We start from the raw sequence: 25000 nt of genomic DNA, 5'->3' as shown, positions 1-25000 counted from the left end.
TATGCAATCGGTTTTGAATAATCCGTGTTGCTGTTAAATGTTGCTGTCTGTCTGACTATGCTAAAGCCACTCTGCTTACACTTTTCAATCTCTTGGTTCATGCACTTGTTAGTCGTTACCATCAAGTATAATTTTGCAGCTGCGGAAGAAGCCTTTTGTTGATTATAATCACCACTTCATCATTAAGGGAGAGACTCCATGTTTCCAAACAGTCACTCAGAGGAAACATAGATGAAGGAGAAAAAAAAGGATTTTACAGTAAATTTATGCTAAAAAAAAACCACACACACACAAAAACCCAGTTACATTCACTCTAATCCAACTCATTTTCACAGCGAGACAGGCAACTCGAGGTGAGAACCTGCAAAAAGTCTAATTTCCTCTGTAACACTTGCTGCAGCTGCGACTCTTTATAGTGCATATTTTAGTCTAAGGCAAACTGTAATGGCTTAAAAAACATGCTCATTGTGTGTTTTCCACTGCAGTTCGACAGTATTAAGTGAGCGCTGTTATTCAGTCAGTCACAGATGAGCTGCAGTGACTTTGTTGAATAAGTTAATGATTAGAAATGTACTGCCACATCTTGACCGCGCTTCACCTGCTCATGACTTTGTAGCATCCACTAATTATACACCAAAGTATCAGTCCGTTTCACAGACTTGAGTCATTTCTTTTTTCATTTTCATATTGCTATAATTACAGTTTGCCCATTTCGCAGCTGAAATTAGTTTTTTGAATTATCTAAAGGGTAAAGTTAAGAGATAAAAGTCGACATTTGAGCAACTCGGTTTAAGGCAAAGCTTTAAAAAGACTGTACTAGTTGGTTCATTCAAGTCGTGCCGTTCTTAACTTGTCATGCATTTTGGATTTTTTTTTTCTTTTCTAAGACCTATGTTGATCATAAACTCACATTTTGTCTCCATTTGAATCTATAAAGTTCCATAGCATCAAAATGAGCCATAGAAAGTCCTGCTGCTCACAATCAGGAGCTGAAGCTGCTTCCTGTGGTCAGTGTGAACAAAGCCTGTGATTACAGCGGATGGAAGTGTTTTTGAAGTGCGCCTGAAATGACCTGTTGTTGCTGGAAAAAAGGTTTGTAGTCTGTATGCCATGAAGTTCAGACTGTATGCTTTATTAATGATTGATTGTTGTTTTTATACTGGCTTTGAAAGGTTATATATCTTATCGTTGAAAATGAAATGCTGAAATGTAAGCTGCTCACATTGTTTTGTTTCTTGCTATCATCATGTTTGAGCCAGGTTATCTGTGGGTGACGTGCATTGAAGAGTTGATTGTAACATTAAAACAATAAAAAAGGTGGTTTGTGAAACTAATAAACTAACTAACTGCTGCATGTTTGCTCGGACTTAAGTATGATGTATACACAGGGCCACTGCTGAGCTATGGGTGCCCTAGCTCAGTGGTGCCCCCCGGCTCCCCAACCCACTTTGAACGTGTGAAGAATACATACGGGTTTGATGTTTGTAATACAACCTGAATGTGACTGTTTCTGTAGTTATTATTATTTATTTGTCTTGTAAATATTGCATAAATCACGATCCTAAGTGGGATCTGGGGGCCAAGACTTTTGTTTTCAACAAAAATCATGACATTTTCTGCTTTCTGGTGCATTTTAGATTTAATATTATTAGCAACTCATTACTCACCTCGTTTATTATGAGGGCCCTTATTGTGAGGGCCCCCGCAGTCCCTATATTTCCTTATTTCACCCAAAGCCCTTCTCCTGCTCTTCTGCAGAACACTCCATAAACACACTACAGGCTGCAAACTATTGCCACTCTCTGTTGCAATTATGAAAACATGTTTTGTTTCATTCTCTCTGTTTCACGGTTTCTAATTGAATGAGGCCAATTCTCATGATCTGAAGACCGCTTTTCTCTTTGTAGTTTGTAGAATACGTATTTGCAGTTCCCAGCGGTGCCCCTGATCTGTTTTTGTCTGTTTAAACTGTGGCTTGTGTGACTGCCCCTGCCAACTTGAGTCCTAGTTTGAACTGAAGAATAAATACAGACGATGGCTACTGAAGGCTTCCTGGTTAACATGTCGGTGTAATCCCTCGTCCAGGAGGAGTTTCTACGAAGCTTCCTGGTTAAGTGTAACAGAACAGTGCAGCTACAGCACAAATAGCCTATTGTGACATTCAGTCCAAACTGTTTGGCCAAACATTAAGTGCAGTGTATCTGAGTCACTATAAGGATATTAATCGTCAATGCCGTATAATACTGTATATACTGTTCAATCAAGCCAACATCGTCCACATGTGTTCAGACAGTGTTAAAATTAACCTGTTCAGAACGTTCCCTTGTCTAGAGCCCCCCTGTGGTGTAAGTATAAGAAGATGACACTACAAAAGGGCAAGGGAGCTTCTACAGATGCATTCAGAATGTTGCTGAAGAAGCCCAGGTCCAGCAGTGCCAGTCTCAATTTGTTTGTATCGTTTTTGTGTGTCTTGTGTGTTTTTATGGACTCTGAAAAATAGTAATAAATATAATATTAAGCGGTTGGGCTGCACTCACTATAATAAGGCTGTGTCACATGTTATTTATCATGGTGGAACAATCCATCTGGTGCCATGTTACCAGGTAGACATTAGGCATGGAGACACTATGAGCAGCAAACAGATGATGTGTGATCATGGTTCCAGCGTGACTCCGACTACATCTGCTGCACGTCTCACGCTGAGCTGCTTCTGTCTCCTCTAAATCTCTCTAATGATCAAACCCCGGTCCCTCTGCCAGCGCCGCTGCGTCGTACAGATGTGCAGACACACTCCACTCTGCAGTTGCCATGGTTTTCCTTTAGTTCATGTTCAATGGCCTACGATGAAAGCAACCAAATCTGAAGCGTCCACTGTCTCTCAACTCCAGACCAAATACTTCACTGACAATGCTCGTGTAATTAATAAGATAAGATAAGATAAGATATTCCTTTATTGTCCCACATGGGGAAATTTCATTGGTGCAACACAGGTAGATACAGAGGTAGATACAGAAGAACAGATTACTTATAGGAAGTCTGAAAAACACTTTCAGTAGAAGATCTCCTATAAATAAATAAAAACTCCCATAGACAAATAAATACATAAATACCATTGCATGTGATCCCGACAGTAATTGCACATGAATATGTGTCACGACGGCACATAGATTGCACATGAATTGCACATGAATTCCAACAGCAATTGCACATATGACAGAATTGCACATCAGTATTAGGTTAGGTCAGTATTGCGACGGGATAACGTGACGATCTCCGGGTAAGACGACAGTTCTCTGCAGTTTCATGAGTTCCTCCTTTGTGGAAACGCGGTACGGCGCCGGCCGGGGGGCGGGGCCGGAGCCGGGGGCGGGGCCGGAGCCGGGGGGCGGGGCCGGAGCCGGGGGGCGGGGCCGGAGCCGGGGGACTCAGAGCCAAGACACGACGAAAACACTCAATCCAGCCGAATAAAGTCAAAACAAGTTAATTTAAAGCGATTCCAGTGCGTGTCCCGATCATTCGTGAAGTTCCTCTTTCATATAAACGTGTATATAAACGTGTACCGACGACACGCCGTACTTTAGCGCGGCCGGAGGGCGCGGGGGGGGGGGGGGGGGGGGGGGGGCTGGTGGGCTCGCTCGGAGCTAGCTCACGTCACAACAACACAACGAACGCAACGAAAAACGCTCAAATCCAGCCGAAAAAAGTCAAAAACAGTTGAATTAAAAAACTATTCCAGCGCGTGTCCCTATCGTACAGTAAAATAGAAAAAATATACTAACTATATTTACAAAATATAGGAGATAAAGCACAATAAGTGCTTTATCTCCTATATTAGATAAATATAGGAGATAAAGACATACATAATAAAAGCATATGTATGTCTATGTCTACACAAGCATGATATCCAAAATATTGATGCAAAGACATGCCACTGCGTACTTGAAAGGGAGTGAAAAAAGTGAAAATACAAATTTACTCCCAATTCCAATCCACAAATAAATGTGATTTTTTAAATGCATTTTTTAAAAACTAAAATAACAACATTTCTGAAATACTACCTTGGTATTATTCTATAGATGCTGTTACACAACCTTTTTCCCCTCGGCATAACATGATTTGTAAATTATTGGTGGTGCTTTAGATGTTTCCCTTGAGTCTCTTTTGAAAATTTCGCACTTAAATTAAGATACATTTGTTATCTTAAGTTCGGGAGCAGGACTACACCCCCTTCACGCCCCTTCCTGCGGTTACACTATTGAAGCATCCAGGTCACACACATCAGTGTTCATGACTCCGTGCCCCTCCCTCCCACCCTCTTTTAATCATTCTAATGTATCTCCTAGATGGGGTATCTAGGCCCGGGAGTCTACAGCCCTCATCGCCAGAAGCCCCAAAACTGCATCCATTTCTGCACATTTGTGTTGTTCATGTTTCTTTTACGCCACTAAACACTTTGCATCGTAGCTGGGGTCATGATCCTTGCTACTGAACTTTTAATAGCAACATCTGTGCTGTTGTACATCAAGTAACTGGATGAAATGGAGTTTAAATATGTATTGACAAAAGTAGACAATAGCCAATGTTTCAAAGTAAATGAAATGCCAATATCTAAAATTACAACGCACAGTGAGTTGCATTTTACTGCAGTCTGGACGGTCCGCTGTAGAGTCTTACTGCTCTAAAGCGCCTGTCAGTCAAGTCTCGGCGCTCCACTGAATCCAAACACATCTAGTCCAGACTGAGGACGTTTCCCAAAAAGAGTTTGTTCAGACCTAAAGAAACCCAAAGAGGGATGTCGGTTAAAGATGTCACACAAATCTAGAAGGCGATTAAAAATATGTTTGATTCACTGGAGTTGTCAAAAGTAATAAATCTTCAATGAATTTACTTGTATTCTCTACCTAATCACTATTTGTATGTGTAGTTCATTTAAGATGCATGTAGCTTTTTTGTTTTAGTTGATTTTTAAGTTGTTTTTTTAAAAATAGATGTGCTACAATTATGGCTGAACAATTTGGGGAAACTCTCTGGCTCAAAGTTCATATTTTAAACATGCCGGGGCGTTCAAGAGGAGACGTATTAAGTATGACCTGCTCAGTTAATACAAGATTCTAGGTCTAAACTTGTATACAAAAATAACTTAAATAATTGCATTTTGCCACCATTGAAATTGCCAGTTTGAGTTGAGTAAATCTTGCAGCCCAAAGAGAAGTGTTTCGATCTTCAATCCCCCAGTTCCCAGTACATTTCATTTCTATCGGTTTCTCTATACAACCGCTAATTAGTGTGTGACAGATGGGCAGTAATGTGTATTGTCATTTTTGCGAATTCCTTTATGGAGGAAATTAATGAACCGATTTATGACGATGCCCCTCAACTTGACGCCTGTTATTATAAAATGAGTAGCAGCGCCAGCAGCTTTGACTGCACCGTTCTGGATTGTTGAATTAATCTGTGAAAACTCAAAATGTTCTTCTGTTTTGTTTTTGTATTTTATCAGAAAGATTAGCAGAAAAACCTGGTGCCGATGTAACTCACTAATGAGGCAATGACACAATATTTCCAAGTGGTAAAAAAAACCTATGAGTTACTTTCTACTTTCTAACTCGGAAGACTTTAAAATGACTTTCAGCAGTTTATGAACACAAAACATAAGATGAAATCACCTTTATTTGTCCCACAATGGGGAAATTCCAGTGTAGCAACACAGATTAGGTACAGAAACAGATTAGGAATGGCAGTATAATAAAAACAAAAAACATAACTTATTAAAAAAAACTCTTCAAAGTAAAAAAATAAATAAATCCTTTTATACTCTTAATACAAATAACTGTCTTATTTAACATTTTGCTTTTCTCCTAGAGCTTTTTGTAAAACTTTTTTAATGCACTTAAATCACCTACATTTGCGTGAAATCTGATCAAAACAGTTTTTTGGGATTAAATGGTGTGAGGCAGAATATAGCTTTACTCATGCTGATTAGACTCAACACTTTTAATATACATAAGAGACTCTTTGCTAATTGATTAAAATTGTATCTCATAGAAACTCTTATCAAACCAGAAAAACACTTTTATTCTCTCCTTTACTTTATGACATCTGAAGTAAACCACAACAGGCCTCTCACAGGACGGGTAAACAGTTCTCACATTTGCCTTCTCTTATATGTCAGTCTTCTCTTTGTTTGTGTAAATTCACTTGTTTCACGTCCCAAAGTAGCTGGTGTGCTGCAGACGTCACTCATCCAGACACACTGTTTACATTGTGCCTTGTTTACTACACAGAGCTTTAATGGCACATAAAGAAAGACTTCCTGCTCACAGTCATCAGGGAGGAGACACTCACCATTTCAGAGTTTTAACACCGTGTTAAATCATGTTTTTATGTCTACAATTATTCTCCAAGGGCCCGAAGAGAGCGCTGGCTGTCATGTGACCCCCAGGAGACCCCTCCGATGTAACCGAGCTGCACCGGTCTATTTGTCTGCTTCATCGCTGCTATATTTAGCTTGCTTTAGTCATTTTTTTATTTATTATTGTGGTTTGGAATTAGGACTTGATATTAGATTATTGTGTCTGAATTCAGGCTTTTTAGTGTTTACTGTTTTGTTCAATGGCTTTGGAACATTTTCTGAAACTTTTGACAAATCTGACTGTAACTATATCGCTCTTTGCAAAACTATTCACTTCACAAAGTTAGATTGTTCAAACTTTCTGATCTGTTTTGAACAAAACTTAGAACACTTGTACAAAAAAAAAGACCCTTTGTGGTTAAAATATAGACAAACTAATCAGATTTATAAACGTATCTCCCTATCATCAGGACACAACCTGGTAAATGCTGCAACACTTTTAGACGTGTGTGTGAGAGAGTTGGAGAAGAGTAAGACCAGGGTCACTGTTTCTGCTGGTTTTATGCTGCAAATATGTATATTATACATTTATGTAAGAAAACATAATTTACTTTTAGCATCTGAAATGAGAAGTGTGTGTTCTGTTTTGTTCTGTGTCTCTGGTACAGAACAGGCAAAGAGAGTGTTACAACTGCACTCTGTATTTAAATACTTTGTGTTTTAGGTTCTGCAGAAAGTGTTTTGTAGTTTTGATTTGAGAGTTAAGGCTTGAATTGTGGGGGGGGGGGACACATGGCGCGCAGGAGCGTGTAACTGTAGATTTAGCGTGATTTACACTCAGAACTCACACTTTTAGCTGTTCAGCCTTAGTCACGGCAAAACGCGCTGGAGAAAATGTAGTAAACGGGTTTAAAATGTGTATTTGCAATATAAAGGCGGAGGAAACGGGCGCGTGCGCTCTCGCCGCTCTTATCTTTTGACTAAATACCGCTTTTTATATTTCATTTAATGCTATTTTGTGTTGTCGGCAGCACTTTATAAAAAAAATTATAATAATTAATTTTATTTATATTGTATAAATCAATAATCTAAGTGCGGCAGATTCGTAAACCAAGTAATAAAATATCTACGGCCTAAGGTGGCGCTAATATAAGTAATGGAGTGTTTGATCCATGACAGAAAATTCTTGTGGCAAAATTTGGATGTAAACTTTAAAATGGCGTTTTGAATCCTGTGACATGACATTATAAACCCCTGAAATAAAATAAAAACAATTAAATTCACTCAATGCATGAAAATGTAAATTCGTACATTCGTACTCAACTCTTCAATGATACACAATATGGCAGTACATTGTAAGCGTGTAAATATTCCCTCTACATAAAGATATTACCCATATAAATCATTCAAAACTGAGCTGGTCATTCATAGTTTTAGTTACTGACATAAACACAGCACAAGCAACAGTGATAAATATATTCATTACTTGTTTTGGTGCTAGATTATGGACACACGATTAAATAAAACACTATTTCTCAAATGCGTTGGAGAGCGCTAAGTGTTGGTGTCATGGAGACATCTGTCCTTTGGTTTGAACGCTCCATTTGACAAATAAGAGCCCGCGTCCATCATCATCTTCTTCTGCTGCTGAAACGATCACTTTATGAATGAAAGACACTGTCATTTACGTCTGTTTTTATGAAAATTGCCAGGACTTCGACACATACATATTATCAAAACTAGAAGAACGATGGGTCCATTTGCTGAAGATAATCCATTTTCCAATTGTGGCTGTCTTAAACTGCAATTGTCCGATTAATGGAAGACATTTGTGGAAGTAAAATGAAAAGCAGGATTTGCACTGTTGTCAAAGCTTTTATAGGATTGTGTTTTTATTGTGTCGCGTAAAATTATTGGAACTGCAGCAACTGAATCATTTCCCTTGAGGATCAATAAAGTAGATTGTACTTTATTCTTCAGACCCAAGTTAATATTTCACTTTAAACAACTTAAATGTGACAGGTTGAACTACTCATTTTACCAAAACACAGTTAAGGTAATTACATATAAGATTTAAATAAAATTACATACAAATTTTAACCCAGTTTTTCATTAAAAAAATAAATAAAAACGTACAGAAATAATTGTTCGACAAAGAAAAAAAATATGAGAACACTAATATGTTGTTGAATTAATGTAAAATAAATAAAGAGTTCTTCCTGGTTATAACACCTGAAAGCACATTTTGTTTCCTAGCAACCATGTTATACACTGGGCCAAAATTTACAGAGATTAATATTTGACAAATAAAAATATATGAGAACAGTAAGATTTTGTTAAATTCATGTATAAAAAATAAAAAGAATAAAAAGAGTGTTCTATGTGTATAAATTGCCCTTAACATGTGGGAGGAGTCTCGCTGGTGTGATGTTATCCCTCTACTTCCTGTCATTTTCATCATGTTTTTCATCTTTTCTTCTCAAACTGGCGCTTGATTCATGTAAAACCATCATTTTACAGAAGGTTTTATTCCACCAAAGAAAGTCAAAATACGTAAATCAAAACAACCTGTCAGACACACTTTAAAACATAAACCCTTCACCGTGAGCCCGCGCTGATACTCGACACTACATGCATATTAACGGATGAAGTCTGTTTCTCACATGTTCTCTCATCTTTGTGTGATTCCCGTTCAGGAGCGCGAGCTGCTGGGCCGGATCTCGGAGCTGCAGGAGGGGGCGTCCCGGAGGAAGAGCCACATAGCCCAGCTGGACCTGCAGATCCACACGCTCAACGAGAACATCAGCTCCCTCACCAAGGAGCTGGAGCTCAAGGGCAAAGAGGTGCTCAAGATCCGCAGCGAGGCCAACCAGCAAATCAGGTACGACACAGGCATAACATGCAACGGCCGCTGTGTTTGTTGAGGCAGGAGTGGGTTCACTACGGCAACAGCTCACGTCTGAAAATAAATGCCGGTAGAAAGTTAAAAACAGTGGTCAATATCGTGGTGTTCCTTTTTTGAGTAATACGTTCTCAAAGGTGTAAAGTAAAGTGATTACAAATACTCACGTTTCTGTGATTGAGTAGATTTATTGGGTACTTTTTTTGGTGTACTTTGGTTGTTTTTCAGTGTTTTATTTAATTAAGTTTTGTATAAAATATTGATCTAAAACAGAGGTGTCAAACTCATTTTGGGCCGCGGGCCGAATTTCGACGCTCAGGCTGGGTCGCGGGCCGAACATAATGTAAAACATAAAAAAAATTTCAAAATATAACAAATAAATAGCTTCATATATCCTACGCTGTTTTTGAAGCAATTACTGGATCAATTAAAAGAAATTACAAACATGTTTGTTCTCATAAAGTGTCATTTCACCAACGCATCACAACTTCACAGTTGATCTACAGAGATAAACATTTGGTCTATTGTTAAATATTGTTAAATAGGTATTTGGAACTGGAAAATATTGTATTTGACTTTATAACAAAATAAACTTCTCAAGATTTAAAAAACCTTTTAAAAGTACTAACTAACATTTCCACGTCTGTGTAGCTCTCTGTAGTTCTCTGTACACCTGAACTGACACACCACTAAATACAAACACACGTGGAGCGTTTAAGGAGGTTAAGTTATGAGCCACAGTGTTCCATCAAACCAAACTCTTTTCTCAAATCGTGGGCCAAATATTATGTACAAAATAAAACAATAAAAAATATAAAAAATAAATAGCTTTTTCACAGCCTAGTAACACCTGCCGCCAATGTGCAGCAGGTGAAAGACTGAGTCCATATTCAGCAGCAGCAGCAACAGGAACATGGACTTTTGATGTGATTTCTGATGTGAAATGTTCATATCACAGACATGTTTCTGCTCAAACTCAATATGAGCTCAATATTTTCATAGTTTAAGCTGATCTTAGTGACAAATGATTCATGTAGTGACTCAAATGAGGTCATTGTGTTTGTGTCACAGTCCAATAGTGTGGACACAGTCATGTTCATACTTTATTACACTCTGACCTGTGTTTTTACCTGTGGCTCCTGATCTGTCCAGGTTTGTAGAGGATGTTTTCCTCACAGAGCGTCATCACAGAAGTTAGTTTTCTTTTTGTTAGCTCCACTTTTAGCACAACTCTAACATCCACAAAACAGTCTTCTTTCTTTCTTCCACGTGTTTCATAAAGCCACACGTCTCTGTCCTCGCTCAGACCTCTGCTCTGAGGTGCGTAGGTGCTGTAAAGTGCGCAAACGCGTGTCTTACTTCCCTCAGCACTTCTCCGCAGTACACAGGGCAGTGAAGAGCCGCGCGGGGAGGGGCGGCCACCAGCGGCATTGTGGGACATGTAGTTTTAGCGCTAACAACGGTTACGGAAGTAACTACGGTTCTATGAACGATTTTTTTTTTTTTAATATTAATTCAAAATGTTTGGCGGGCCGGATTAAAACGTTTGGCGGGCCGGATCCGGCCCGCGGGCCGGATGTTTGACACCCCTGATCTAAAATGATACCAAAACCATTTTAAAAAGTTCTAACAAACATGCTCTTTATTTTCACTTGTATTTTTACGTGAGTACACTTTTATCAGTCTTGTATCTGCTTTTACTTGAGTACAAATGTTCTGTACTCATATATACTTTACTTTTTGGGCTATACAGAGCTCCTGAATAAAATCCACGCACATGAAATTTACGAAGCAAATAGTAATTGTACAGACAGAAATTGCCGCACATGTCAATAAACCGCAGGTGCCCGCATTGTAACATGAGATATTTACACATATACTACACGCCCACCCGCGTTGGATTGTCATAAAAGTTGGATTGTCATAAAACACTCTTAATAATTTTGAAGCTTAAAGGCGGTATGGACGATTTTTCAGCGATTTGAGAACGCAGGCGGAAGTGCGCATGCGCACTCCCCCATGCGGACTGATACAACACACACGTGCGTTTGTTTATTAGCGCAACGGAGCGCATCGCATCGCTCGTCTCCCGTAGATTTCTGTCCACTTCTGCGTCAGCTCAAACCGTCTTTCTTCGTCTTCATTTTGCCCCGTACACTGAGGGATCTATATTATGATAGATCCATGCGCTTAGGCACGCGGAAACGTGGGGATAAACCGCACGCGGCTGCAGGTGAGCGGTAGGTACGTTTTATGATTGATACGTGGCAGGACTAATGATTTATCCACGCCACGAGGAAATATGATAAAAAAAATTGCTGGAAAAAAATTGTCCATACCACCTTTAACATACAGAGAACACATCAGAGCTGTCCTTACTGTCCCCTCTGTCCTTGATGACTTGATGTGTGAGCTGATTTACACCTATGTCTGTGTCTTCACATCTGGTTCATCTGCTCCTGAGCTTGTACTTAGTGAGAGGGTGTTAGAGAGTGTTAGAGAGTGTTAGAGAGCGTTAGAGAGCGTTAGAGAGCGTTAGAGAGTGTCAGTGTTAGAGAGTGTTAGAGAGTGTTAGAGAGTGTCAGAGAGTGTTAGAGAGCGTTAGAGAGTGTTAGAGAATGTTAGAGAGTGTCAGAGTGTCAGAGTGTTAGAGAATGTTAGAGAGTGTCAGTGTTAGAGAGCGTTAGAGAGTGTCAGAGAGTGTCAGAGAGTGTTAGAGAGCGTTAGAGAGCGTTAGAGAGCGTTAGAGAGCGTTAGAGAGCGTTAGAGAGCGTTAGAGAGTGTCAGAGAGTGTCAGAGAGTGTCAGAGAGTGTTAGAGAGCGTTAGAGAGCGTTAGAGAGCGTTAGAGAGCGTTAGAGAGTGTCAGTGTTAGAGAGTGTTAGAGAGTGTTAGAGAGTGTCAGAGAGTGTTAGAGAGTATTAGAGAGCGTTAGAGAGCGTTAGAGAGCGTTAGAGAGTGTCAGTGTTAGAGAGTGTTAGAGAGTGTTAGAGAGTGTCAGAGAGTGTTAGAGAGCGTTAGAGAGCGTTAGAGAGCGTTAGAGAGCGTTAGAGAGCGTTAGAGAGCGTTAGAGAGTGTCAGTGTTAGAGAGTGTTAGAGAGTGTTAGAGAGTGTCAGAGAGTGTTAGAGAGCGTTAGAGAGCGTTAGAGAGCGTTAGAGAGCGTTAGAGAGCGTTAGAGAGCGTTAGAGAGTGTCAGAGAGTGTCAGAGAGTGTCAGAGAGTGTTAGAGAGCGTTAGAGAGCGTTAGAGAGCGTTAGAGAGTGTCAGAGAGTGTCAGAGAATGTTAGAGAGTGTTAGAGAGCGTTAGAGAGCGTTAGAGAGCGTTAGAGAGCGTTAGAGAGCGTTAGAGAGCGTTAGAGAGTGTCAGAGAGTGTCAGAGAGTGTCAGAGAGTGTTAGAGAGCGTTAGAGAGCGTTAGAGAGCGTTAGAGAGTGTCAGAGAGTGTCAGAGAATGTTAGAGAGTGTTAGAGAGCGTTAGAGAGCGTTAGAGAGTGTCAGAGAGCGTTAGAGAATGTTAGAGAGTGTTAGAGAGTGTTAGAGAGTGTTAGAGAATGTTAGAGAGTGTTAGAGAGTGTTAGAGAGTGTTAGAGAGTGTTAGAGAGTGTTAGAGAGCGTTAGAGAGCGTTAGAGAATGTTAGAGAGTGTTAGAGAGTGTTAGAGAGTGTTAGAGAATGTTAGAGAGTGTTAGAGAGTGTTAGAGAGTGTTAGAGAGCGTTAGAGAATGTTAGAGAGTGTTAGAGAGTGTTAGAGAATGTTGGAGAGTGTTAGAGAGTGTTAGAGAGTGTTAGAGAATGTTAGAGAGTGTTAGAGAGTGTTAGAGAGCGTTAGAGAATGTTAGAGAGTGTTAGAGAGTGTTAGAGAGTGTTAGAGAATGTTAGAGAGTGTTAGAGAGTGTTAGAGAGTGTTAGAGAATGTTAGAGAGTGTTAGAGAGTGTTAGAGAGTGTTAGAGAATGTTAGAGAGTGTCAGTGTTAGAGAGTGTTAGAGAGCGTTAGAGAATGTTAGAGAGTGTTAGAGAGTGTTAGAGAATGTTAGAGAGTGTTAGAGAGTGTTAGAGAGCGTTAGAGAATGTTAGAGAGCGTTAGAGAGTGTTAGAGAATGTTAGAGAGTGTTAGAGAGTGTTAGAGAGTGTTAGAGAGTGTTAGAGAGTGTTAGAGAATGTTAGAGAGTGTTAGAGAGTGTTAGAGAGCGTTAGAGAATGTTAGAGAGCGTTAGAGAGTGTTAGAGAATGTTAGAGAGTGTTAGAGAGTGTTAGAGAGTGTTAGAGAGTGTTAGAGAATGTTAGAGAGTGTCAGTGTTAGAGAGTGTTAGAGAATGTTAGAGAGTGTTAGAGAGTGTTAGAGAATGTTAGAGAGTGTTAGAGAGTGTCAGAGAGTGTTAGAGAGTGTCAGAGTGTTAGAGAATGTTAGAGAGTGTCAGTGTTAGAGAGCGTTAGAGAGTGTCAGAGAGTGTTAGAGAGCGTTAGAGAGTGTTAGAGAGCGTTAGAGAGTGTTAGAGAGCGTTAGAGAGTGTTAGAGAGTGTTAGAGAGTGTTAGAGAGTGTTAGAGAATGTTAGAGAGTGTCAGTGTTAGAGAGCGTTAGAGAGTGTTAGAGAATGTTAGAGAGTGTTAGAGAGTGTTAGAGAGTGTTAGAGAATGTTAGAGAATGTTAGAGAGTGTCAGTGTTAGAGAGCGTTAGAGAGTGTTAGAGAGCGTTAGAGAGCGTTAGAGAATGTTAGAGAGTGTTAGAGAGTGTTAGAGAATGTTAGAGAGTGTTAGAGAGTGTCAGAGAGTGTTAGAGAGTGTCAGAGTGTTAGAGAATGTTAGAGAGTGTCAGTGTTAGAGAGCGTTAGAGAGTGTCAGAGAGTGTTAGAGAGCGTTAGAGAGTGTTAGAGAGCGTTAGAGAGTGTTAGAGAGCGTTAGAGAGTGTTAGAGAGTGTTAGAGAGTGTTAGAGAGCGTTAGAGAGCGTTAGAGAGCGTTAGAGAGTGTTAGAGAATGTTAGAGAGTGTTAGAGAGTGTTAGAGAGCGTTAGAGAGCGTTAGAGAGTGTTAGAGAGCGTTAGAGAGCGTTAGAGAGTGTTAGAGAATGTTAGAGAGTGTCAGAGAGTGTTAGAGAGCGTTAGAGAGTGTTAGAGAATGTTAGAGAGCGTTAGAGAGTGTTAGAGAGCGTTAGAGAGTGTTAGAGAGCGTTAGAGAGTGTTAGAGAGTGTTAGAGAGTGTTAGAGAGTGTTAGAGAATGTTAGAGAGTGTCAGTGTTAGAGAGCGTTAGAGAGTGTTAGAGAATGTTAGAGAGTGTTAGAGAGTGTTAGAGAGTGTTAGAGAATGTTAGAGAGTGTCAGTGTTAGAGAGCGTTAGAGAGTGTTAGAGAGTGTTAGAGAATGTTAGAGAGTGTTAGAGAGTGTCAGAGAGTGTTAGAGAGTGTCAGAGTGTTAGAGAATGTTAGAGAGTGTCAGTGTTAGAGAGCGTTAGAGAGTGTCAGAGAGTGTTAGAGAGCGTTAGAGAGTGTTAGAGAGCGTTAGAGAGTGTTAGAGAGCGTTAGAGAGTGTTAGAGAGTGTTAGAGAGTGTTAGAGAGCGTTAGAGAGCGTTAGAGAGCGTTAGAGAGTGTTAGAGAATGTTAGAGAGTGTTAGAGAGTGTTAGAGAGCGTTAGAGAGCGTTAGAGAGTGTTAGAGAGCGTTAGAGAGCGTTAGAGAGTGTTAGAGAATGTTAGAGAGTGTCAGAGAGTGTTAGAGAGCGTTAGAGAGTGTTAGAGAATGTTAGAGAGCGTTAGAGAGTGTTAGAGAGCGTTAGAGAGCGTTAGAGAATGTTAGAGAGCGTTAGAGAGTGTTAGAGAGCGTTAGAGAGCGTTAGAGAATGTTAGAGAGCGTTAGAGAGTGTTAGAGAGTGTTAGAGAGCGTTAGAGAGCGTTAGAGAATGTTAGAGAGTGTTAGAGAGCGTTAGAGAATGTTAGAGAGGGTTAGAGAGTGTCAGAGAGTGTTAGAGAGCGTTAGAGAATGTTAGAGAGTGTTAGAGTGTTAGAGAATGTTAGAGAGTGTTAGAGAGTGTTAGAGAGTGTTAGAGAGTGTTAGAGAATGTTAGAGAGTGTTAGAGAGTGTTAGAGAGTGTCAGAGTGTTAGAGAATGTTAGAGAGTGTCAGTGTTAGAGAGCGTTAGAGAGTGTCAGAGAGTGTTAGAGAGCGTTAGAGAGTGTTAGAGAGCGTTAGAGAGTGTTAGAGAGCGTTAGAGAGTGTTAGAGAGTGTTAGAGAGTGTTAGAGAATGTTAGAGAGTGTCAGTGTTAGAGAGCGTTAGAGAGTGTTAGAGAATGTTAGAGAGTGTTAGAGAGTGTTAGAGAGTGTTAGAGAGTGTTAGAGAATGTTAGAGAGTGTCAGTGTTAGAGAGCGTTAGAGAGTGTTAGAGAGCGTTAGAGAGCGTTAGAGAATGTTAGAGAGTGTTAGAGAGTGTTAGAGAATGTTAGAGAGTGTTAGAGAGTGTCAGAGAGTGTTAGAGAGTGTCAGAGTGTTAGAGAATGTTAGAGAGTGTCAGTGTTAGAGAGCGTTAGAGAGTGTCAGAGAGTGTTAGAGAGCGTTAGAGAGTGTTAGAGAGCGTTAGAGAGTGTTAGAGAGCGTTAGAGAGTGTTAGAGAGTGTTAGAGAATGTTAGAGAGTGTCAGTGTTAGAGAGCGTTAGAGAGTGTTAGAGAATGTTAGAGAGTGTTAGAGAGTGTTAGAGAGTGTTAGAGAGTGTTAGAGAATGTTAGAGAGTGTCAGTGTTAGAGAGCGTTAGAGAGTGTTAGAGAGCGTTAGAGAGCGTTAGAGAATGTTAGAGAGTGTTAGAGAGTGTTAGAGAATGTTAGAGAGTGTTAGAGAGTGTCAGAGAGTGTTAGAGAGTGTCAGAGTGTTAGAGAATGTTAGAGAGTGTCAGTGTTAGAGAGCGTTAGAGAGTGTCAGAGAGTGTTAGAGAGCGTTAGAGAGTGTTAGAGAGCGTTAGAGAGTGTTAGAGAGCGTTAGAGAGTGTTAGAGAGTGTTAGAGAGTGTTAGAGAGCGTTAGAGAGCGTTAGAGAGCGTTAGAGAGTGTTAGAGAATGTTAGAGAGTGTTAGAGAGTGTTAGAGAGCGTTAGAGAGCGTTAGAGAGTGTTAGAGAGCGTTAGAGAGCGTTAGAGAGTGTTAGAGAATGTTAGAGAGTGTCAGAGAGTGTTAGAGAGCGTTAGAGAGTGTTAGAGAATGTTAGAGAGCGTTAGAGAGTGTTAGAGAGTGTTAGAGAGTGTTAGAGAATGTTAGAGAGTGTCAGTGTTAGAGAGCGTTAGAGAGTGTTAGAGAATGTTAGAGAGTGTTAGAGAGTGTTAGAGAGTGTTAGAGAATGTTAGAGAGTGTCAGTGTTAGAGAGCGTTAGAGAGTGTTAGAGAGTGTTAGAGAATGTTAGAGAGTGTTAGAGAGTGTCAGAGAGTGTTAGAGAGTGTCAGAGTGTTAGAGAATGTTAGAGAGTGTCAGTGTTAGAGAGCGTTAGAGAGTGTCAGAGAGTGTTAGAGAGCGTTAGAGAGTGTTAGAGAGCGTTAGAGAGTGTTAGAGAGCGTTAGAGAGTGTTAGAGAGTGTTAGAGAGTGTTAGAGAGCGTTAGAGAGCGTTAGAGAGCGTTAGAGAGTGTTAGAGAATGTTAGAGAGTGTTAGAGAGTGTTAGAGAGCGTTAGAGAGCGTTAGAGAGTGTTAGAGAGCGTTAGAGAGCGTTAGAGAGTGTTAGAGAATGTTAGAGAGTGTCAGAGAGTGTTAGAGAGCGTTAGAGAGTGTTAGAGAATGTTAGAGAGCGTTAGAGAGTGTTAGAGAGCGTTAGAGAGCGTTAGAGAATGTTAGAGAGCGTTAGAGAGTGTTAGAGAGCGTTAGAGAGTGTTAGAGAGTGTTAGAGAGTGTTAGAGAGTGTTAGAGAATGTTAGAGAGTGTCAGTGTTAGAGAGCGTTAGAGAGTGTTAGAGAATGTTAGAGAGTGTTAGAGAGTGTTAGAGAGTGTTAGAGAATGTTAGAGAGTGTCAGTGTTAGAGAGCGTTAGAGAGTGTTAGAGAATGTTAGAGAGTGTTAGAGAGTGTTAGAGAGTGTTAGAGAATGTTAGAGAGTGTCAGTGTTAGAGAGCGTTAGAGAGTGTTAGAGAGTGTTAGAGAATGTTAGAGAGTGTTAGAGAGTGTCAGAGAGTGTTAGAGAGTGTCAGAGTGTTAGAGAATGTTAGAGAGTGTCAGTGTTAGAGAGCGTTAGAGAGTGTCAGAGAGTGTTAGAGAGCGTTAGAGAGTGTTAGAGAGCGTTAGAGAGTGTTAGAGAGCGTTAGAGAGTGTTAGAGAGTGTTAGAGAGTGTTAGAGAGCGTTAGAGAGCGTTAGAGAGCGTTAGAGAGTGTTAGAGAATGTTAGAGAGTGTTAGAGAGTGTTAGAGAGCGTTAGAGAGCGTTAGAGAGTGTTAGAGAGCGTTAGAGAGCGTTAGAGAGTGTTAGAGAATGTTAGAGAGTGTCAGAGAGTGTTAGAGAGCGTTAGAGAGTGTTAGAGAATGTTAGAGAGCGTTAGAGAGTGTTAGAGAGCGTTAGAGAGCGTTAGAGAATGTTAGAGAGCGTTAGAGAGTGTTAGAGAGCGTTAGAGAGCGTTAGAGAATGTTAGAGAGCGTTAGAGAGTGTTAGAGAGTGTTAGAGAGCGTTAGAGAGCGTTAGAGAATGTTAGAGAGTGTTAGAGAGCGTTAGAGAATGTTAGAGAGTGTCAGAGAGTGTTAGAGAGCGTTAGAGAATGTTAGAGAGTGTTAGAGTGTTAGAGAATGTTAGAGAGTGTTAGAGAGTGTTAGAGAGTGTTAGAGAGTGTTAGAGAATGTTAGAGAGTGTTAGAGAGTGTTAGAGAGTGTCAGAGTGTTAGAGAATGTTAGAGAGTGTCAGTGTTAGAGAGTGTTAGAGAGCGTTAGAGAGCGTTAGAGAATGTTAGAGAGTGTTAGAGTGTTAGAGAGTGTTAGAGAATGTTAGAGAGTGTTAGAGAGTGTTAGAGAGCGTTAGAGAATGTTAGAGAGTGTTAGAGAGTGTTAGAGAATGTTGGAGAGTGTTAGAGAGTGTTAGAGAGTGTTAGAGAGTGTTAGAGAGCGTTAGAGAGTGTTAGAGAGTGTTAGAGAGTGTTAGAGAGTGTTAGAGAGTGTTAGAGAATGTTAGAGAGTGTCAGTGTTAGAGAGCGTTAGAGAGTGTTAGAGAATGTTAGAGAGTGTTAGAGAGTGTTAGAGAGTGTTAGAGAGTGTTAGAGAATGTTAGAGAGTGTCAGTGTTAGAGAGCGTTAGAGAGTGTTAGAGAGTGTTAGAGAGTGTTAGAGAGCGTTAGAGAGTGTTAGAGAGTGTTAGAGAATGTTAGAGAGTGTCAGTGTTAGAGAGCGTTAGAGAGTGTTAGAGAGTGTCAGAGCGTTAGAGAGTGTTAGAGAGTGTTAGAGAGCGTTAGAGAGTGTTAGAGAATGTTAGAGAGTCTCAGAGAGTGTCAGAGAGTGTTAGAGAGTGTTAGAGAGTGTTAGAGAGTGTTAGAGAGTGTTAGAGAATGTTAGAGAGTGTTAGAGAGTGTTAGAGAGTGTCAGAGTGTTAGAGAGTGTTAGAGAGCGTTAGAGAGTGTCAGAGAGTGTTAGAGAATGTTAGAGAATGTTAGAGAGTGTCAGAGTGTCAGAGAGTGTTAGAGAATGTTAGAGAGTGTCAGAGAGTGTTAGAGAATGTTAGAGAGTGTTAGAGAGTGTTAGAGAGTGTTAGAGAATGTTAGAGAGTGTCAGAGTGTCAGAGTGTTAGAGAATGTTAGAGAGTGTCAGTGTTAGAGAGCGTTAGAGAGTGTCAGAGAGTGTTAGAGAATGTTAGAGAGTGTTAGAGAGTGTTAGAGAGTGTTAGAGAGTGTTAGAGAATGTTAGAGAGTGTTAGAGAATGTTAGAGAGTGTTAGAGAATGTTAGAGAGTGTTAGAGAGTGTTAGAGAGTGTTAGAGAGTGTTAGAGAGTGTTAGAGAGTGTTAGAGAGTGTTAGAGAATGTTAGAGAATGTTAGAGAGTGTTAGAGAGTGTTAGAGAGCGTTAGAGAGCGTTAGAGAGTGTTAGAGAGTGTTAGAGAGTGTTAGAGAGCGTTAGAGAGCGTTAGAGAGTGTTAGAGAATGTTAGAGAGTGTCAGAGAGTGTTAGAGAGTGTTAGAGAGTGTTAGAGAGTGTTAGAGAGTGTTAGAGAGTGTTAGAGAATGTTAGAGAATGTTAGAGAGTGTTAGAGAGTGTTAGAGAGCGTTAGAGAGCGTTAGAGAGTGTTAGAGAGTGTTAGAGAGTGTTAGAGAGTGTCAGAGAGCGTTAGAGAGCGTTAGAGAGTGTTAGAGAATGTTAGAGAGTGTCAGAGAGTGTTAGAGAGTGTTAGAGAATGTTAGACAGTGTCAGTGTTAGAGAGCGTTAGAGAGTGTTAGAGAATGTTAGAGAGTGTTAGAGAGTGTTAGAGAGTGTTAGAGAGTGTTAGAGAATGTTAGAGAGTGTTAGAGAGCGTTAGAGAGTGTTAGAGAGCGTTAGAGAGTGTTAGAGAGTGTTAGAGAGCGTTAGAGAGTGTTAGAGAGTGTTAGAGAATGTTAGAGAGTGTTAGAGAGTGTTAGAGAGTGTTAGAGAGTGTTAGAGAGCGTTAGAGAGTGTTAGAGAGTGTTAGAGAGTGTTAGAGAGCGTTAGAGAGTGTTAGAGAGTGTTAGAGAATGTTAGAGAGTGTCAGTGTTAGAGAGTGTTAGAGAGTGTCAGAGCGTTAGAGAGTGTCAGAGAGTGTTAGAGAGCGTTAGAGAGTGTTAGAGAGTGTTAGAGAATGTTAGAGAGTCTCAGAGAGTGTCAGAGAGTGTTAGAGAGTGTTAGAGAGTGTTAGAGAGTGTCAGTGTTAGAGAGTGTCAGAGAGTGTTAGAGAGTGTTAGAGAGTGTTAGAGAATGTTAGAGAGTGTTAGAGAGTGTTAGAGAGCGTTAGAGAGTGTCAGAGTGTTAGAGAGTGTTAGAGAGCGTTAGAGAGTGTCAGAGTGTCAGAGAGTGTTAGAGAATGTTAGAGAGTGTCAGAGAGTGTTAGAGAATGTTAGAGAGTGTTAGAGAGTGTTAGAGAGTGTCAGAGTGTCAGAGTGTTAGAGAATGTTAGAGAGTGTCAGTGTTAGAGAGCGTTAGAGAGTGTTAGAGAGTGTTAGAGAATGTTAGAGAGTGTTAGAGAGTGTTAGAGAGTGTTAGAGAGCGTTAGAGAGTGTTAGAGAGTGTTAGAGAGTGTTAGAGAGCGTTAGAGAGTGTTAGAGAGTGTTAGAGAGTGTTAGAGAATGTTAGAGAATGTTAGAGAGTGTTAGAGAGTGTTAGAGAGCGTTAGAGAGCGTTAGAGAGTGTTAGAGAGTGTTAGAGAGTGTTAGAGAGTGTTAGAGAGCGTTAGAGAGCGTTAGAGAGTGTTAGAGAATGTTAGAGAGTGTCAGAGAGTGTTAGAGAGTGTTAGAGAGCGTTAGAGAGCGTTAGAGAGTGTTAGAGAGTGTTAGAGAGTGTTAGAGAGTGTTAGAGAATGTTAGAGAGTGTTAGAGAGTGTTAGAGAGCGTTAGAGAGCGTTAGAGAGTGTCAGAGTGTTAGAGAGTGTTAGAGAGTGTCAGAGAGCGTTAGAGAGCGTTAGAGAGTGTTAGAGAATGTTAGAGAGTGTCAGAGAGTGTCAGAGAGTGTTAGAGAGTGTTAGAGAGTGTTAGAGAGTGTCAGAGTGTTAGAGAATGTTAGAGAGTGTTAGAGAGTGTTAGAGAGCGTTAGAGAGTGTTAGAGAGTGTCAGAGTGTTAGAGAATGTTAGAGAGTGTTAGAGAGTGTCAGAGTGTTAGAGAGTGTTAGAGAGTGTTAGAGAGTGTCAGAGTGTTAGAGAATGTTAGAGAGTGTTAGAGAGTGTCAGAGTGTTAGAGAGTGTTAGAGAGTGTTAGAGAGTGTTAGAGAGCGTTAGAGAGCGTTAGAGAGTGTCAGAGAGTGTTAGAGAGTGTTAGAGAGTGTTAGAGAGTGTTAGAGAGTGTCAGAGTGTTAGAGAATGTTAGAGAGTGTTAGAGAGTGTCAGAGTGTCAGAGAGTGTTAGAGAGCGTTAGACAGTGTTAGAGTGTCAGAGAGTGTTAGAGAATGTTAGAGAGCGTTAGACAGTGTTAGAGTGTCAGAGAGTGTTAGAGAATGTTAGAGAGTGTTAGAGAGTGTCAGAGTGTTAGAGAGTGTTAGAGAGTGTTAGAGAGTGTCAGAGAGTGTTAGAGAGTGTTAGAGAGTGTTAGAGAGTGTCAGAGTGTCAGAGAGTGTCAGAGAGTGTTTTTAAACTTGACTATCGCGACACTACCTGGCAACGTGACTGCGGAATACACATCTAATGTAGTGTATGACACATTTTCACATTAAATGAGAGTCAGAGAAAGTAAATGTGCAGTACAAGCTCTAAGTGCACACGCATCATACATTTTTAATGATGTAGCTACAGAAGGTGCAGTAATGTCTTCAGTGTTAGGAAACAAACTGTGTGGCTGCTTTTACTAGGAACAACATCATTTCAAGCATTTCCTAAACACGTTCTCACACCTTTTTCAAAATGATAAAAGCTGGATGTGCAATTGAATTTTCATCGAGTTTGAGATCCAGTCCTTTCTAGTTGAAAGTATTATTACCATTGAAATAATCGTCAACTATTACTACTACTGTTAATTGGTCTGAACATACTATACAAACATGAGCTGAGAGAGGTTTTATGACTCTGATTGAGCAGTAATGAACTAAAATGACTCAGGAAATGTGTAAAGATCAGCAGGATGTGCTCAAACGGCTTCACTTCAGCTTCACCGACGTCAAATGTAGTAAAAATGTCATATTCACGTAACTTTTGCAACGACAATCGAGCAACGACAATCACAACTACAGTAGGTGGAGAAAAGAAGGAGGAGGAGGAGAAGAAGGAGAAGAAGTAGAACGAGGAGGAGTAGAAGCAGAAGAAGGAGTAGAAGGAGGAGAAGACTAATCTGTTCTAAATAGAACAGCCAAACTTTATAATAACTACTGTATTTGCCTTAATAAAGAATGAACATAGACTAATCATGTATTAAGAATGATATGATCTTAGTGGTTATTAAGCCTGAATCATGGAACTAAACTGTTTTCATGCTTTATCAAGGTTAATTAACGGGGTTTAGTTGATTTAACTTTGCCTTTGTTGTTCGGTGCGTTTGCTGCCGTGACTTTGACAGATTATGACAGCAATAATTACAAAGTGGGACCAAAATAGCTATAAATAATATGGTCCGGCCCGAGATAAAAGATGAGTATTTAGCGGTACAGTTTTCGTTGGCTCTTACTGGACCGTCCTGCGTTCTAAAATCTATTGGACGCCGCGGAGGTTATTTGGGGGCGACGGCAAAAAGAGTTTAGAGCCGCCTTTGTTCCCCCGAGGCGCGCTCTGAATGTTTTATCCACGCGCCTCGGGGCTAATCTGGTCCAAATTCTGCTGATTAGTATTCGCCCGGCGCTGTCCATCGGGCGTCGCCGGCGGTGCACGTCTGGCACAGTGACACCCGCCCTGTGATTTGGTGCACTTTCATGTCAGCAGTCGCTCTCTTCCTCTCTCTCTTCCTCGCTCTCTTCCTCGCTCTCTTCCTCTCTCTTCCTCACTCTCTTCCTCGCTCTCTTCCTCTCTCTCTTCCTCACTCTCTTCCTCGCTCTCTTCCTCGCTCTCTTCCTCACTCTCTTCCTCACTCTCTTCCTCTCTCTCTTCCTCGCTCTCTTCCTCGCTCTCTTCCTCGCTCTCTTCCTCTCTCTCTTCCTCGCTCTCTTCCTCGCTCTCTTCCTCGCTCTCTTCCTCTCTCTTCCTCGCTCTCTTCCTCTCTCTCTTCCTCGCTCTCTTCCTCGCTCTCTTCCTCTCTCTCTTCCTCGCTCTCTTCCTCGCTCTCTTCCTCGCTCTCTTCCTCTCTCTTCCTCGCTCTCTTCCTCTCTCTCTTCCTCGCTCTCTTCCTCACTCTCTTTCTCACTCTCTTCCTCACTCTCTTCCTCTCTCTCTTCCTCTCTCTCTTCCTCACTCTCTTCCTCTCTCTCTTCCTCTCTCTCTTCCTCACTCTCTTCCTCATTCTCTTCCTCACTCTCTTCCTCATTCTCTTCCTCTCTCTCTTCCTCACTCTCTTCCTCTCTCTCTCTTCCTCACTCTCTTCCTCTCTCTCTTCCTCACTCTCTTCCTCTCTCTCTTCCTCGCTCTCTTCCTCTCACTCTTCCTCTCTCTCTTCCTCACTCTCTTCCTCTCTCTCTTCCTCACTCTCTTCCTCACTCTCTTCCTCACTCTCTTCCTCTCTCTCTTCCTCGCTCTGTTCCTCGCTCTCTTCCTCTCTCTCTTCCTCTCTCTCTTCCTCTCTCTCTTTCTCTCTCTCTTTCTCTCTCTCTTCCTCGCTCTCTTCCTCGCTCTCTTCCTCTCTCTCTTCCTCACTCTCTTCCTCACTCTTCCTCTCTCTCTTTCTCGCTCTCTTCCTCACTCTCTTCCTCACTCTCTTCCTCACTCTCTTCCTCGCTCTCTTCCTCTCTCTCTTCCTCGCTCTCTTCCTCACTCTCTTCCTCACTGTCTTCCTCACTCTCTTCCTCTCTCTTCCTCTCTCACTTTCTCTCTCTCTTCCTCGCTCTCTTCCTCGCTCTCTTCCTCTCTCTTCCTCACTCTCTTCCTCACTCTTCCTCTCTCTTCCTCACTCTCTTCCTCTCTCTCTTCCTCGCTCTCTTCCTCTCTCTCTTCCTCACTCTCTTCCTCTCTCTCTTCCTCTCTCTCTTCCTCACTCTCTTCCTCTCTCTCTTCCTCACTCTCTTCCTCACTCTCTTCCTCTCTCTCTTCCTCACTCTCTTCCTCTCTCTCTCTTCCTCACTCTCTTCCTCTCTCTTCCTCACTCTCTTCCTCTCTCTCTTCCTCGCTCTCTTCCTCTCACTCTTCCTCTCTCTCTTCCTCACTCTCTTCCTCTCTCTCTTCCTCACTCTCTTCCTCACTCTCTTCCTCACTCTCTTCCTCTCTCTCTTCCTCGCTCTGTTCCTCGCTCTCTTCCTCTCTCTCTTCCTCTCTCTCTTCCTCTCTCTTCCTCTCTCTCTTTCTCTCTCTCTTTCTCTCTCTCTTCCTCGCTCTCTTCCTCGCTCTCTTCCTCTCTCTCTTCCTCTCTCTTCCTCACTCTCTTCCTCGCTCTCTTCCTCTCTCTCTTTCTCGCTCTCTTCCTCACTCTCTTCCTCACTCTCTTCCTCACTCTCTTCCTCTCTCTCTTCCTCGCTCTCTTCCTCACTCTCTTCCTCACTGTCTTCCTCACTCTCTTCCTCTCTCTTCCTCTCTCTTCCTCTCTCTCTTCCTCTCTCTCCTCCTCTCTCTTCCTCACTCTCTTCCTCACTCTTCCTCTCTCTTCCTCGCTCTCTTCCTCTCTCTCTTCCTCGCTCTCTTCCTCACTCTCTTCCTCACTCTCTTCCTCACTCTCTTCCTCGCTCTCTTCCTCACTCTCTTCCTCGCTTTCTTCCTCGCTTTCTTCCTCTCTCTCTTCCTCTCTCTCTTCCTCGCTCTCTTCCTCTCTCTCTTCCTCACTCTCTTCCTCGCTTTCTTCCTCGCTTTCTTCCTCTCTCTCTTCCTCTCTCTCTTCCTCTCTCTCTTCCTCGCTCTCTTCCTCTCTCTCTTCCTCACTCTCTTCCTCTCTCTCTTCCTCTCTCTCTTCCTCACTCTCTTCCTCACTCTCTTCCTCTCTCTCTTCCTCTCTCTCTTCCTCTCTCTCTTCCTCTCTCTTCCTCTCTCTCTTTCTCTCTCTCTTCCTCGCTCTCTTCCTCGCTCTCTTCCTCACTCTCTTCCTCGCTCTCTTCCTCTCTCTCT

The 25000-nt window shown here is 41.5% G+C and overlaps 1 protein-coding gene across 2 annotated transcripts in view; it reads left to right on the top strand.

Moving 5' to 3' along the window:
- The window catches only part of fam184ab (family with sequence similarity 184 member Ab), a 162497-nt gene that overhangs the window by 116019 nt on the left and 21478 nt on the right, over window positions 1-25000 (top strand). For both annotated transcript variants that reach the window (XM_072443534.1, XM_072443526.1), the window contains exon 17: window positions 9049-9233. In XM_072443534.1, coding sequence (XP_072299635.1) covers window positions 9049-9233 — 185 coding nt within the window. The remainder of the gene's footprint in view (window positions 1-9048; window positions 9234-25000) is intronic.

This window comes from Eucyclogobius newberryi, unplaced genomic scaffold (assembly GCF_026437365.1).
Source record: "Eucyclogobius newberryi isolate DKJ021-1_F unplaced genomic scaffold, fEucNew1.0.hap1 SCAF_1, whole genome shotgun sequence".
Lineage (NCBI taxonomy): Eukaryota > Metazoa > Chordata > Actinopteri > Gobiiformes > Gobiidae > Eucyclogobius > Eucyclogobius newberryi.
Note: the sequence above shows the minus strand (reverse complement) of the source record. Positions and strands in the feature narration are given on the sequence as shown.